General features: G+C 41.4%; 2 protein-coding genes across 6 annotated transcripts in view; one reads left to right on the top strand and one right to left on the bottom strand.

Moving 5' to 3' along the window:
- The first annotated feature begins 39 nt into the window (after nt 1-39).
- ESD (esterase D) lies at nt 40-10,898 on the top strand. Of its 2 annotated transcripts, none has more exons than XM_066176176.1 (9): nt 40-83; nt 1,459-1,534; nt 2,469-2,557; nt 4,048-4,146; nt 6,808-6,932; nt 7,258-7,377; nt 7,553-7,651; nt 9,428-9,595; nt 10,672-10,898. In XM_066176176.1, the coding sequence occupies exons 2-9, from the start codon at nt 1,467-1,469 to the stop codon at nt 10,750-10,752; spliced, it is 849 nt and encodes a 282-aa protein (XP_066032273.1). In that variant the 5' UTR covers nt 40-83; nt 1,459-1,466; the 3' UTR covers nt 10,753-10,898. The 2 variants fall into 2 exon arrangements, with proteins under 2 accessions (XP_066032273.1, XP_066032274.1); XM_066176177.1 differs by lacking the exon at nt 40-83 and adding an exon at nt 102-117.
- A 1,866-nt stretch (nt 10,899-12,764) lies between these two features.
- The window catches only part of LRCH1 (leucine rich repeats and calponin homology domain containing 1), a 116,326-nt gene continuing 113,364 nt past the window's right edge, over nt 12,765-15,726 (bottom strand). For 3 of the 4 annotated variants that reach the window (XM_066176175.1, XM_066176171.1, XM_066176172.1), the window contains one exon: nt 15,199-15,285. Coding sequence is in view for 1 of the 4 variants with exons in the window: in XM_066176173.1 (XP_066032270.1) it covers nt 15,172-15,285 (114 nt within the window). In the remaining 3 variants the exon portion in view is untranslated. Of the gene's footprint in view, nt 15,286-15,726 lie in introns of all 4 variants that reach the window. The other variant, XM_066176173.1, reaches the window with a different exon arrangement.

The raw sequence follows: 15,726 nt of genomic DNA on the forward strand, positions 1-15,726 counted from the left end.
CCATGGCGGGCGGGGGCGGTGCCCGGGCCGGGAGGAGGAGCCGCCTCCGCGCGGGGGCCGCCCCTTCCCGCCGCTCCGCCGCGGTAAGGCAGCGGGAACGGGCCGGGAGCGCGGGAGGTGATGGCGGCGGCGGCTGGACCGTGCAGGCCCGACCGCAGGGGAGGGTGGAAATGAGGCACGGGAGAGCGCTGTGGCGCAGCGGGCGGGAGCGGCCGTGTGGAAAGGGGCGCCCCGAGCCCGGCCGGGGCCTTGTTGGTGGGCCGGCCGCCCTCGGCCCCGCGGGAGGCAGCGCTGGGCACCCCAGCGCTCTCCGGGTGCGGGAGTCTTCCTGCTCCCTGTAGGAGCGCGCAGGTGTGAGGGATTCAGCGTTTTCGTTTTGGTGTCTGTTACCTGCTCCGATGTTACCTGGGTTCCCCTCCGGATTTTCTTGTGTGCCGGTGACAGAACCCGAGGGAATGGCCTGAAGTTGTGTTAGGGGAGGTTTAGGCTGGATATCAGGAAAAGGTTCTTCACCCAGAGGGTTAAGGCACTGGAGCAGGCTCCCCAGGGAAGTGGTCACAGCACCAGCCTGGCAGAGCTCAAGAGGCGTTTCCACAATGCTCCCAGGCACCTGGTATGACTCTTGGGAATAGTCCTGTGCAGAACCAGGAGTTGTTGACTCTTGGGCGTCCCTTCCGACTCAGAATATTTTGTGATTCTGTGACCCTGCAGTCTGTTCAGCTTTCAGCTGCCTGCTTGGCCTTACTGCCCCTGTCCAAGCTGACAGCGTCCACTTTTGTGTCAGTCTTCCAGAGTTCCCTTAGCACACTTGTGCTGCCAGCTCTTCTAAAACTCCCATGGCTCTCCTTTGTATTTTTCATACTGCTTGCCGTGGAAATAAACCTTCTGCTCCTCTGTTCCTGCTGTCCCGAAGACTGTTAGAATGTTGTAATTAACTTCCATCAAAGATGAGAATAAGGCTCAGTATTTTGGTAGTTAGTGGCTGGATACTGTCACACACAAGAGAGGAAAAGGTGGGACAGTTTTTTTCTCATGCATGGTAATTGTGGAGGTAGCAGCTTGGCACAAAGAGCTGCTCCAGGCTAACCACAGCACGTGGGAATGCTTGTTTGGTAGCCAAAGAGCAATTACACAGTCAGTGCTGAGGTAAAGGTCATTGGAGATGTGGGTCTGTAGAAAAGCAGGTAAGTTTTGCCCATTCTGCTCGAAAGAGTTCAGCCTCCCCTGCCCCCTTTTTTTGTGGGGGAATAGAAAGTTAGTGAAAGATCAGAAAGCAGGTGTAGGAAATTCTTCTGAGAAACAATAACATTAAGCAAAGATACTGCAGGTTGTATTCAGCTCTTCTGTTCTCAAAAATTCTAAGACCAGGATTGTTTTATTTTCAAATTTAACTTTGTGGGGTTTTTGGTGTTTTTTGTTTGTTTGTATTTTTTTTGTTTTTGTTTTTGTTTTCCTCAGTTAAAATCATGGCACTGAAACAGGTTTCCAGCAACAAATGCTTTGAAGGTTTCCAGAAGGTGTTTGAACATGACAGGTAAACACCACTGTTTAGCTTGGGGCAGTGAATCCATTGCTGTCATTGCTTTCAGTCTGCAGGAAAAAGAGCATGCTCTCACTAATATCCATATTTCAGTCAGGGATAATGTCTACTGATGCTTTGGCTGTGCTCTTGAGTTTTTGTTAATGTTTAACGTAATCTGGTATACTTAGTGCTGCAGAGCTGAGGTTGGAAGCTAGTATTTTTACCTTTGAAAATTAAACTTCATTACTTTGGGTTGTCCTGTTGGCAGCACAGAGAACCGCTGTGTGTGCAAAGTTCCACTCACTACTGGATTTCTTACTTCTGTGCACTCTGGAAAAGAGTTGTGACCAGTGACTCAGTGAATAAATTCTTGTTTGATGAAGGTGTACAAAAAAACCAAGCTTTAAAAAAAAAAAAAATTGATCCAAATAAAAATAAAATCATCAGTTGTGCTTAGATAAGAGTTTATTGATAGTTTTAGGCTTTAGTATTAATTGAGCAACTAATTGGTCTGTAGACTTTGTAGACTGAAAACCTCCCTTTCTGACACATGCTGTGCGTTTTATGTTGTGCAAGTCATGTGGATGTGTTCTTCAGTAGAAATTACTTTGCAATTTGATAGCCAAAGCTCAAGCTAAATTGTGCTGGGATTCAAAATTCGATTTTCAACCTGTTCTCAGTTAGCAGCAGTGTGAAAATGTGGCTTATTTGTAAGTCTCTGTTTTAAGTATATTCATTGCAAGGTTGAAAAGTTAGCTGTTGCCAAATCTAGAGTCTGACGCTGAGTTTAAAAATTGATTTTTCCTTTCCTTTAACTTAGTTGTTACAGTTCACTGACCAGATCTCCCTTTGTATGAAATGCCCTGATCCACTGATTCCTTTTTTTAGTGTTAGTGACCTTGTTAATTAAGTAGTGGTGATAACAAAAATTATTTTATTAATACAGTGCAGAGCTGAAATGCAAAATGAAATTTGGAATCTACTTGCCTCCAAAAGCAGAAACTGGGAAGTGTCCTGTGCTATATTGGCTCTCGGGTAAGTAACATGAGCTTTAGTTTCTTAAAAAATACAATCATAAACATTTTTAAACTACTGCACTACAGTTACTGAAAACTTAATGTGGAGGTACAGCAGTGGCAGCTCTTGGATTCTACAGAAACTCCTTTTCTGGAAAGCACACTTGGTTTGAGTGTACTGTGATAAATAAGGATGCTGCTTGGGAAGCAGCCTGCCAGATTGTGTTCTAAAATGCTCAGTGTTCAAAGTGTTCTACCCTTTTGTTCTGAAATGGTCATACCTTTTGTTCCAAAGTGTATATATAAAGGTTCTCCTGTAAGGCCTTCTCTTTGGGAGACCTTCTGCTTTCCTTTCTTTTTAAAAACTGCTTCGGCTAACAGAGTGGGGATGTGAAAAGAGCCCATGGAAGGCAGCACATTTGTCCTGTGGGTTCTACTTTATTCCAAGTACAGCTTTGCAGGAAGCAACTGGTGAATTTGAAAAGAGAGGTGCTGCCATAGCACAAGCATGTCTAGTGTGAAGTAAACCTGTGGGATCAGAAAGAGCCAGGGGCTGAAGAGGCTTGTGCAGCAGGAGTGAAATTGTCTCATCAAAAATTAATTAATTTTTTTTTTAAATTCAAAATAAAAAGCAGAAACTCTGTTCTGTAATTCAAGGAGTTGCTTTATTGAGACTTATATATACAAGTTAGAGACCAAACTTTTGTGTGTCCTTGTATATATTCATTTCACAAAATAGCTGGGGGGCCTGATTGTGTCATGACAGTGGTCTGGGTAAAAATATTTGTACTTGAAGTTAGGAACATCAAAATTGTCTGAAGAGCTCTAAGCCATGCAACACATTTATTTTACTGAGTGTAAACTGTATTGTCTTAGGCAATATATCAGTCAAATTAGGTTACTGGCAACTTGTCCTCAGAGAAAACTAGAATCATTAACTCTTCTCAAATTGCATAGTGAAGAAAAATTGAAATATTAATGTGAAATGTAATTTATTTGTAATTGGGCCTTATTTGGCCCTGCTGCTGTACAAAAGGCATGTAGTGCTGTGAGTTTTGGAGCCAGAGTGCTCATGGGCCCTTTGTCCTGTGTGAAGTATGTAGAATTTGTCAGGCCACATGTGTGATTGTGTAATGCAAACAACTGAGATGACAGTGCGAAGAAAAATGTATTTGCAGGATTAGGTGTCAGAAGTTACCAGTGTCAGCCTTAGCAAATGCCTGTGGTCAGTGGGTTTAAATGCACAGTACCTGAAGGCACCATGCACTGCAGGAGTAGGTGCTTGAGGGAAAGCCGGGTGCACATGGGTCTGGTTTGGATCACGTGTTAGTGTGACTACATGGGACAGTGCAACTGCGTTTCTGTGGATTGTTTAATATTGTTGAGCCTAATGAAAACATTTTCCATATTTATGGAGATAGGAGTCCCTGTTTTTCAAAACCTTTTCTATCAAAAAGAAACCAGTATGGCATGAGTAATGGGTGACCAAGGATATTTTTGTTTCCCTAGGGCTGACCTGCACAGAACAGAATTTTATAACGAAAGCTGCGTTTCAACAAGCGGCAGCTGAGCACGGCCTTATTGTAGTGGCCCCGGACACCAGCCCACGTAAGTTCAACAGGAGACATGGTAACAGTCACTACACTGGAGTGCACTCTGTGCCCTCAGAGAATGGGCTGCTGCAGTGTGCTGAAAAGTGTGTTTCCCACCTGAGTCAGAATTTGACCTCACCTCTGCATCTTGCATTGTTCACTAGATTACATTGTGTGTGTTCTTAGTAACATGGTAGCGAGGGTTTGACATTTGAAACTCTTACTGTTGTGGCACTAAAACTAGAACAAAGGGGCTCTAGATTTCAGCACAGACAAGGAGAAGGAAGAAAAGTGAAACAAGAAATGTCTGTTATTAGAATTCTTGCTGACATATTGTGTGCCTTGCTGAGGCCCTGTAGAACCTTCAGAACTGTTGCCACACAAAGATGCAATGCTTGCTCTTAATTGTATTCTGTCTTCTAAAGCAAATTAAATAAATGCCTTCAAAAGATTACAGTACTTGAAAAGCAAACTAGAAACCCTTCTCCCCCGCAGTTACAATAGACTGCTGATGAATGGAATTTTTAAATGATGTCTATTATTATATTATTTGTATACATTATTTTATATAAACTCAGCCTTATTTGTATAAGGCTGAGCTTATGGTATGGGAAATCTGAAGAGGTGAATCTGCAACTATTGGATATACTGGGGATTCAGTCCTTTATGTTTTGTATTGGATTCTGCCACAGGCTCATGAGTGCTGTAAACAAAAGTATCAGCCTTCTAATACTTCCCAAGCTTTAGTGAGTTACGTCTGACTACAGGCAATATGGGAAAGAAGCAGTGTTCTTTCCATAAAGTATTTTTTACATCTGGGTTTTGAAGTTGTGCCAGGTCAAAGAATGTAAATAGATGTTTCTAATGAAGAAGAGGGACAGAAGAGCAAAACTTGTGGATGAATAAACTTCACACTTTGTTGTTGCTTTTTGCTGCAGATTAGAGATGGGCAACTAAACTTTGCATTATTCATTTTGGGTAGTTGTACTGGAACTTGTTTTTGGTAGTATCTGTGTAAATTGTCTTTATCAATTTATAACTGCCTTTGCATAGGTCATTGTTTTGTCCATTTTCTTTTAAGTCCCTCGTGGCAGCTTCTCTCTTGCCTTTTAGCCTAGTAACTGATAAGGATTGCTCTACTATTTAAATGAGTTTTGGTATGAGCTTCATATCATACTCTTAAATTTTAGCTCAGAGACCCCAGATGTTCTTGAGTCTGTTTGACCCATGTCTGGAGAAACAAGTGAAAAGCAATTCAAATATAATAATGAGCTGAGAAGTAGTGAAAATGCTTACATATGCATTTTAATTGTGTAGTGCATGAGAATTACCATCTAGGAGCCAGGAGATGTATCTGGATGGGACAGACTGCATGAAATCATTAAATACTTGTCATTACAGACCCTCTGTCAGGCCTTGGTAGACTTTACTTTTCCTGCTTTGAAGGGGTTTGTTTTTCCAGACAGGTATACTGAGCAGTATTATGTAGATTCCTTTTCAAATTTCTTTTTTTCAAGGCTTCCTGAAAGTTTTATTCTTAGCATAATGAGCACTATGCCAAGGACTTTGAGTTCTTGTCCATCTCCAAGGTACTGAAGATAGACTTTTTACATCCAACATGTTGTTCAAGCACCCCCAGTCCCTGTGATTGCTGGACTGTTAAGTTCCAGAATCACTCAGTGTTCAAGGGCATGTCACTGGAGCAAAATCAACTTTGACCCTTGTACAAATCTGATTTCACAGTGTAGGAGGGTGGCAGCCATCTCAGCACAAATTCTGAGGGACTGTTGAGTTACACCTGGGTTTGCAGTGTGATCTGACAGAGATAAAAGCCCATGTAATTTTGGATTGCAGAAACTAGGAAATAATGGCCTCTCTTTCTCCAAAATACTCCTGTCAGATATACCTTGAAATGTCACATTCTGTTCTGCAAACCAGGCTGGTAATTCACAGACTAATCAAAGGGAGGACTGGATGGGATGTACTGACTTTCAAGAACACGTCTGCAAATTTAGTTTGAAAGTGTAGCCTCAGGAAAGAGGATACAATCCTGCAGTTACTCAAAGAAGAAATTATTTAAGTTTCATGGAAATTATAGGTGGGAGCAATGAAATGAATTGCAGAAGAGGTAGAGGTATAGACTTGTGAAATTATAGGAACAGTGAATTATTCTTATGGAGAATCTTAAAAGGGGAGGTGTAGCAGCCATTATTTAAAGCACATAAATTGGCTTGGACACACCGTTTGGTGATACATGGCTCTGTCATTCTGCGGAAAAGGAAATGTTCTTCTGTTTCTCCCACGGTTTCTTGTACTTGGTAGGATGAGGTCTAATGACTGAAATAAGCTGGTAGCACCAATTAGCAAGTGCCAGCTTTTTGATTAAGTTCCTGGGTACACTGGACAAAGCTTTACAGAACTAATTTAGGAGACATGCATATGCTATATTTATTTATGAACAGATACTGACACTATTTAGGAATTGAATGTATCTGTAGGTATTACATGTCATTTTGAACATGTTGAAATAACACTTTTAAACATGAATTAAAATCTGAATTGTCTTATAGTTGTAGGGGTAGAGATGTGATTGAGAAACTTGTGTCCCGGGTCTGATTTGTATGGCAGGTTCTCAAATTCTGAACATGGAGTAAAGGAAAGATTTTTTTCATGCTAGGTGGATGCAATATTGAAGGAGAAGATGAAAGCTGGGATTTTGGCACTGGTGCTGGTTTTTATGTGGATGCCACTGAAGATCCTTGGAAAACAAACTACAGGATGTATTCCTACGTAAAGGATGAGGTAACTTTGCTGCTGGGTTCTCCTGGTGTTGCTAGGTGATAAAGGGATGTGGCTCAGTCATAGGAAATTCCCACATCTTGTGTTACAAGGTTATGGGAGATTTCTGTGGAGATACTTTGAGTTACTTATTATCGGCTGAACTTTTTCCGTTTGATTTCACCTTCCCCCTCAAGTTGCTTTCAGGTCACGATCACGAAAATCAGGCTAGAACCAGAGATGTGCCTTTGGTTTCAGTAGCATTAAAAGTTGGTTAGTTGTGTGCTTTTTTTCTTAAACATACTCAAGTTGCTTTAACATTTTTATTATGCTTTTGTTTCCTTTACAGCTGCCTAAACTAATAAATGCCAATTTTCCAACTGACCCTGAACGGATGTCTATTTTTGGGCATTCCATGGGAGGTCATGGAGCTCTTATTCTTGCTCTAAAGAATCCTGGGAAGTACAAAGTAAGATGAAGTATTGCTTATATGAGGTATACTAGTGCCTGTATAGATTTCTGTAGATGTGATGGAAGACAACATAATACTGTGTTCTTTGAGGGCATTAAATGTATATACAGTTTCATTTGCTGCAGTTCATTGTTACCTAGTTTTGGTTTTTTTCTGCTGTCTTTCTGAACAGTCTGTGTCAGCATTTGCTCCTATCTGCAACCCAATTCAGTGTCAGTGGGGGAAGAAAGCCCTTGGTGGATATCTGGGACCAGATGCAAGCAAATGGGAGGTATGTGTTGCAGCTGCATTTCTTTAATGACAGATGAATGAATGATCTGTAAATACATCACAGCAGGAGCCTGGGAAAAACCTCTGGAGTGCCCATGAGCTAGTACTGTTGTTTTACCACACCCCTAAGCACAGAAAAGCATTGTTTGTTTCTGGCAGGAGTGACTTGCTGTTGCTTTATGGTGCTTATGAAAATGTAATGAGATATAGGTCTCTCATCGAATCAGCTACATTCCTCTCTGTTTTATGAAGATTTGAAAGTCTAGGCTGACATCAATTATGACCAGTGTATTTTTGTAGCAGCCTGAAGAGAGACACTGCTGCAAACTGTTCAGACTGATGAGCCTCATGACATCTTGCAGGGGCAGCCTGTGGGAGGCCTCCAAGAGGAGCCCATTGGATACCTGGAAATTGGTATCCTGCAGAACAGCATTAAACTAGACAAAGTTAGGTTTTAGCTCTAGAGCCTTAATTTTGAGCTATCCATAGTTCTATATGAATAGCTAAGATACAGAAATATTTGTCTGCATGGTTGCTACATTATTTGGGCAGCCCTTCGGTATTTTTAATCTCAACTTAATTGCAGAAATACAGTGCAATGTTTAAGTTAGAAGGGGTTGTTGTGACCATGCACTCAGATTTCCTTGTAAATAAGCACAAGTTGCAGTTCATTCCCTTGTAAACTGGATTAAAGTATGTCTTAGGAAAACTTCCAGGTCTGATTAAAACTTTACAGGATTGGAGAGTCTTCTCTGCTTTTCTAATTGTTAATAGAGTAGTTTGTGTACTTAGAAACCACCAGTTAAACTTGCTTAGACTTAATGTAATGGATTTGTTGTGAAACAAAACAAAACAACAAAACCCCTCTTTTGGAGCATTTCTGTCCCCTTGTTTTGGAGTGTTTCTGCAAACCTCGTCCAATAGATCAACAGCAATCATCAGGAACAAACTTGGATCTGCCTTTGCCACAGATGTACAACCTCCTATCTCTCAGAGGTTTTTAGCTTAAAATTGTCATGTAAATATGTTCAGGATAATTTGATACCGTGGCCACAATGCTGGGCTGAGCCCAAGCTCCCATTTCCATTGTAGTGTAATTTCTGGATCTGGTGGCATCCTGGAAGGATGATGGCTCTGGTGCCTTGGTGTAGGACCTTGGATTTTGCTGTCCATTAGTGATTGGTCTTCTCCACAGCCTTAAACACTTCGCTGTCTTTCTAAAGGAGTTATTTATTTTGAGCATGTAATAAGCACAGGACCCCATGGGTAGCATGCTCCCCATCACAATTACTTTTTGATTCATGTATTTTAAGCGTTTTTAATTTTTGTTTTTCAGTCAAACCAAATTTTTTCGGTCAGATGATCCTGGTAATCTTCAGGTTAAGTGCCTTCCCATGAGCGTAGTTGTGTTACACTGGTCTTTTGACTTTTAGAATAATTACACCAAGACACCAAGTTTCTTCAGCAGGATCTAGTTTCTGCACAAGAGTGTGAATTAGTACTGACTATATTGCTGTTCTTCCACTCTGTAGGAATTCAGCCCTGGGCTGGATGTGCTGTTTGGTCAAACTTGTACATTTGCGCTTTTTAAAGCAATGGGTGTTACTTTTCAGTTGCCTGGAATTTCCCTGGTTTTTCGTTCTTCCAAAGTGCAACTTAGTGTCCTAATCAACGCTGCCCAGGACTCTCTCTGTGCCATTCTTTTCCTGCACTCAACAAACTGACACCAGTTGTACAAATGTTCAAACTGACTGTCATTTCTCTTTTATTTCTGCAGGCATATGATGCTACTCAGCTTGTGAAGTCCTACTCGGGCTCTGGCCTCGACATCTTGATTGACCAAGGCAAAGAGGACCAGTTCCTGTCCGCGGGCCAGTTACTGCCGGATAACTTCATTGCTGCCTGCACAGAGCGGAAAATCCCAGTGGTCTTCAGACTGCAGCAGGCAAGTTGCTTCTGCAGTCCTTGGTGGTTGGATTCTTGTTTGTGATTTTTGGTTCTATACAGCAGGCAGTGAAGGGAGTGTCTGTAAGGGGGCAGGCATGCTTTTCATGTGGGTCTGTCCCTGGCCACCTGAGGAAGAGGGTGAGAAGTGACACTTTCCAGTCGCATGGGCCATCACGGTGTGCATCACTGGCCTGATTCAGGCGCACTTCACCACTAGGTGCCGTCGTACTTCCAGCTTGGACAGGCTGATCCCTGCACGGGAGACTCGGGCTGCCGGTGCTCGGCTGAAGACAAAGCATTAATCATTTTTAATGAGTATCTCAGTCACTGTACAGCCAGAGTGACAGATGGCCTTCTGCTGCATCCCTTATCTGTGCTGTGGGTTTTGTGTTTACCATAAAACTTTGATTTGGTTTGTATGTGTTTGTGTAAATTGGGGAAGGGGCAGAACTGCTTGACATCCTAGATTCATGCAAAGATGCAGGTGCAAGGATCACTCTTACCTGTAGTGAAGTGACCCAGCACAAGGCTGTCCTGAGAGCACTGGAGTCTTTGTAAGGCACTGGCAACTTCCACCCAGACCCAGTGAGGAGCCCAGTTGTGGAGGGTGAAGGATTGTCCCCTCTGGTTTATCATACACCTTGCACCTGAAGATAGAGTTAGTGCTGCCGAAGGGGCGTGGGCCAGAGGGTGACATTTCAGCAAGTGATGGAGCAGTAACTCAGACCTGAGCTGTGTTCTCCTTAATGCCCCTGTGTTTTACCAGAACACTGCCCATGAGGGCAACGGTTCTCTCAGATGGCATCTCACTGCAGCTGACCCTTGCTGTTACCCATTTCTGGTTTACAGGCCCAGATCTGGGCAGGTTGAAGGACTTTGTCTGTTTAGCTTCCTCGTGCTCATCTATACTTAGCCTGTTACGTATCCGTTGCCATTTTCATATACATTCCAGGTATTTCTTAAAATGGATAAAACCAGGAGAGTCGTTACATTTCCTTTAAGAGAGCTCAGCATGATTGCTTTATCACAAGCTGCATGTTCTCTGCTGATATCTTTGTTGTTGTTCTTTTCTAGGGTTATGATCACAGCTATTTTTTCATCGCTTCATTTATTAACGACCACATCAAGCACCATGCAAAATACCTCAATGCTTGAACCATTTGGATGCGAATGCTGATGAATCAAGATGAATCAAGAGATAGTGGTGAACTAAGCAAAAACCATTTGCTGAAGTAATGATTGTAAAATGGAGCTCTTCTGATTGTCCTTCTAAGAAAAAATAAAAGTCCCACTTAATTTGATGTGTGTGCTTTAAAGCATTGGGAATGTTCTTGCATGCTTAGGAAACTCTTGATGCCATGAAGTTACATCTGCTGCATTTTGGGTCAAAATGTAAGCCAGCAGACTTTCAGACCACGAGTGTGCATGTGGATGTGGCACCTTCAGCGAGTTTCTAGTGCAACTGTGCAGACTGTAATTAAGAGCAGTGTGCCCATTCAGCTAATTAATTACTGGGTTTTACTTCATCCTTTAATGATGAAGGAAGTTGTTAGTAGCACAGCTAATCAAGCTACCTAATTAATCTCAAGTGGTAGGAGTGTTTTTCCTTGGCCTGTGTAAATCCCTTCCAAGGACCAAGTCTGGTGGAGAATGCAGACAAAACCCTGCTGTGCACAGTAGTTTACTGTCCTGTGCATTATCAAGCAAATGGGGTTATTTCATGGATGATACTTACAGAAAAGAACTCTTCAAAAACATGTGAAGAAAGCAGTCTGTAGTAGAAAATTTCTTTTCTCCACTTGCCATTGATTCTTAAGAGTGTGAAAGACTTGTACTGTTTATCTTCAATTTGACAGGACTGAGAGGAGACTGCTAAATAGATCTGAAAAAAGCAATTGCTGTCTCGATGATCTGAAAGCTTATTGCTGAAATCAAGTATGCTTAATTTTACAAAAGATGGTAGAATTTAGTCTTGACAGTTGTAGATCTAAAATAGCTCTTGGTGGTATAATTTGGCCAGCTACCTTGGACAAGAACACAGATTGTTCCAGTAAGCTGCAAGTCATCACTTGTAAACTCAGCTTTCTCAGCGTTCAGCTGGACCTCAATCGTTGCTCAAACGTTGACTTGCTCCTGCCAGAGGAAATACTCCGAAGAGATGGAGGATGGGTTTCCTTTTTTAAGCAGTGCTGAATGCTCTCCTGTGTCTCTGGCTCCTGCTAGATTCTAGGTTACAGGGGGGCTGCTGCTGGTGACAGCCTTAAATTATGCATTGACTTTTATCAATCTTGCATCTATTTATTTATGAAGTAAACTCTGAAGGCTGGGAAGATACAACTGTATGCACTGCAAGGAAATTATTGCAGAAAGATCCTCTGCTTCCAAAATCCATTATCAAATGTGAAAAAGTACAGCCCATAAAGTCACCTGTTCACTAAGGTAAAGGCACTCTGTTAGAGAAATTGGAATCAAGGAGAATCTGTACTTGGAGTACTTCAGAAACCTGCATGGGCAAAAGAGAGCTGGATGCTGTGAGCTGCTCCTTGTTTCTGCAGGCAGGGGCAGAGCAAAGCAGCTGAGCACAGCCCTGGCACACTGGGTTATCCCCAGGGCTGAAGGCTTTACTGTGTTTACTGGTGGATTCAGTACTATCAAGGAATCTCCAGGTTTTTGTTTGCTGAAGCAGAAAGCTGCAGAGCAATCTCTACATTTCAGAAGGAGAAAAGGCTGCCCTGTAGAGAGAAGTGTCGGCAGTAAAACGAACAACTCTCACGCACCAATGTGAGCAGGAGCAGACTGAAGGAGGGGTCTCCCCCATCTCCCTGAGCCCAGCCCTGGCAGCCAAGGGCAGGTAATTCACTGGCACTGATGGACTGGCAGGAGGCACAACAGGAGCAGCAAAGCTGCAGGGAGAACATTGCAGGCGCCCAACAGCTACCAGATGGATCTCATGCCTACTTCAGCTGCAAAATTCCTTTATTTGCATCACCTCATCTTTCCCCATCCCCAAGCCCATCATTTCCGGTGTTAAGGTCTCCAACTACCCTCTCCTTTACAAGAAATCATCAGTCACAGGGATAGCCATTAAAGGGTTTCTGCAAATAATATAGTTTAATTGTAACTACAGTAAAGATTTTCTATATACATTATGTTCACTGCAGAGGGTATTAGAGATTTGCCATGCATGTTTTATTGCACATATAAATATTGTACAAAGGATCATGAAGATTCTCTTTTTAGCCGTACAGGTTAAGACTGCATAAAAAAAGCTGTATTACAAAATACTGAGAGCTATTTATTTACAGCCAACTTCAAGCAAATACTGAAAGACACTATCAGGAGAAAAACAAAATTTTAATTATGAAAAACCAAGATTTGTCAAAATAATAATAATTACAAAGCTTCATGTTGCCATATATACATTGTAAAAAAATACTCAGGAAACCTGCATTTTATCCCTCAAGACGCAGAAATCAATATTCCTATTTTTATACTTGATCCTTGAATGCTTTTAAAATTTGATAAACTCTGACTTGAAAACTTATTTTCTTTACATTGCTCGTGCTTTTTTGACAAAACAGATATTTGTGCAGCCCTGTAAAATATTAAAATACATTTTCATTTAGTGTTAAAGTGCACAGTACATTTTATAGGAAACAATATGCTAGCTGCCGATCAAATTACAATTTCAGGCAATGTTCCCTCTATAAAATGAATGTTTTTGCTTTGGTTGAAGTAACTGGATATTCCATGCATACTGCCTGTCTCATTGTCTGCGAGCCCACTTTCCTCCTCCTCCCACGCTGCTGTCACTACCTCCCAGCCCGCTGGCAAGGGGGGCTGCTGAAGTGTGTGGTCTGCGTTCAGATCCGAACACACGTGGGTGTAAATGTGGTGCCTGTGAACACGTGTGCAGCTGCCTCGGGAGGGAGTAGTGACATACATGCATCACTCTGCCCAAAACCCTTCATAAAACAGTTCTCTCCACGTCCTCTTGCTTAAATATTTAGTCCTCCCACCCCCCTGCCTCTTTTTTTTGCCACTCTACCTTTCAAACTCCCTGCTTATGTGTCCCCAGCCAGCTTCCCTTTTCACCACATGCAGCTGCCCTGTCCTGCTTGCCCAAATCCCATCACTGGCTTCTTGTGTGAATGAAAATGGGATGTACCAGATAGCAGAAGAATGACTGTGCTGGAACTTTATGATGCCTTAATAATAAATTATGCTTTTAAAAATCTCTTTGAAAAATGTAATGTGGTGATAAGGAGAAGAACTTTCATTTCCTATTGCTGACGTGGAAGTAGAGGTCTGATGCTGCAAATGTGCACTACAGAACATTGTGCTTAATTCTGTGGATACTTTTAAAGAGAAGCACTGTATGCAGGTAGGTTGGATCTGGAAGATCGGGTCTTTGAGACTGCCTTTGGCAATTTCAATCATTTTTCCTCCTCTTGAAGGAATCACTGAAGTTAATTTTTTGGCTACCTGGTGAATTTTGTTAATGTTGTTGTGCTATTTTTTACTATTTGTTCTGTAGTGCTGTAATCTTTAAAAGAAATCAAGTTACAGTGCAAAATTACATTTCAAGACACATGATCCTAATGCACATAATTCATTTTGTTGTGGCAAAAGTTAAATGTCTTGTGCATAGTAAAATAAGCAATCAAAAATATTTGTTCACATTTATTTTTCAAGTTTACATATTTCCTTTTGTTGTTTTTTTGTTTTGTTTTGTTTTTAAACATCTATATACAAATAAAATGGGTGTGCTCTCACTTTCAGCCAATTTAGTCTAGTGAGGGGAGAGGTGTTACTGGAATGTAGGAAACTCAATGGAATGCAGACAATTTTTTACCAATGTTCTACAGATTCAAGAAATAAAGAATGCCATTCCAGCTAGCTGTTCTTTTAATAGAAGCACCTATTTTGTTTGCTTTTTATCTTACATGTTAGAAAATACAATTTACGGAGATCTAGAGCTACTGCACACCAAGTAGAATAAAAAATAACTACGTATTTATATTAAAATAAAGTGTTTAACCACAAAAAAAGCAGTAATAAAATACAGTTTCCTAATTTACATTTTGCATCCAAAGGATGAATAACAACTCACTAATAAATAATATTTATATAAATATTTTATGTCTGGATATTTTTAAAAGGCAATAGCCTGAAACAACTGCAGAAAAACCTAAGGTGGTAGCAGTCTGATTTACTCTCCCTTCTCCCTCCCCCCAGGTGATTACAGTGATTCTTACTTTAGTAATACAAAGGTATCTTGCTGCAAGACAGCTGTGTACTCCACACGATTTTAAGTGGCAGAGAAGTGGTTGTTTTAGTAAGTACTGTACAAAGTGAGCTATAAAAGCAGTGAAGCGCCAACTTCCCCTAGAAAATGTTTCTGTTCAGTTTCTGCTTTGTAGTTCGACACATACGTACAGTCTGAAACATGGGTTTAAAATCATAAGAATACACTTGGAGTACTGGAGTTGTTTTCAATGCAGTTTGAAAAAATGGGCAGTTTTTTGATTCTTTCATGGCACAGTGTAGCTGGTAACAGCAGAGAGAGTAGTTTCATGTGAATAAAGCTTGTTTCATTGTGGTTACATCTAGCAATGCTTGAACTGTTATGCTCACTTTTACCAAGCCCTTTTCTTCTAGGATGTGATGTGGTAGGCAGAGCTTCTCCTAGAAAAAGACAAAAAAAGGAGTAAAAATTAGAATATTCAATACTCACTGCAGAACCTCAGTTCACATGATCACATTTGGAACACAAAGCCCAGCAAGCAGGAATCATTTCCTATTTTTAATTAAAAAGAACTTCCTGTGATTTTGACAGAAAGTCCCTGATTTTGTTCCCACTACACCTAAGAGTTAGTGAGAGATCTGTTAATATTCTGGGCCCCAGAAACCAAAACCAAGTTGTTCTGTAGTCATTACAGCATGTAAACAGCTAAGAGTGAGGGCCAGCAAGCACGCACCAAACTTTGACCTACAAAGTAGGACGACACGGCATTTGCCCTGCTATGACATATGTGTGAGATGGGGGATGGAAGGCTGACTTTTTTAAAAAAAGCAAACCAAAAAACCCCATTCTCCCGCTAAGCTCTAGACAGGTCCCAGGATATG

The sequence above is a fragment of the Chamaea fasciata genome, unplaced genomic scaffold (assembly GCF_029207755.1).
Source record: "Chamaea fasciata isolate MVZ Bird 193981 ecotype frontalis unplaced genomic scaffold, bChaFas1.0.hap1 SCAF_2, whole genome shotgun sequence".
NCBI classification, from domain to species: Eukaryota; Metazoa; Chordata; class Aves; order Passeriformes; family Sylviidae; genus Chamaea; species Chamaea fasciata.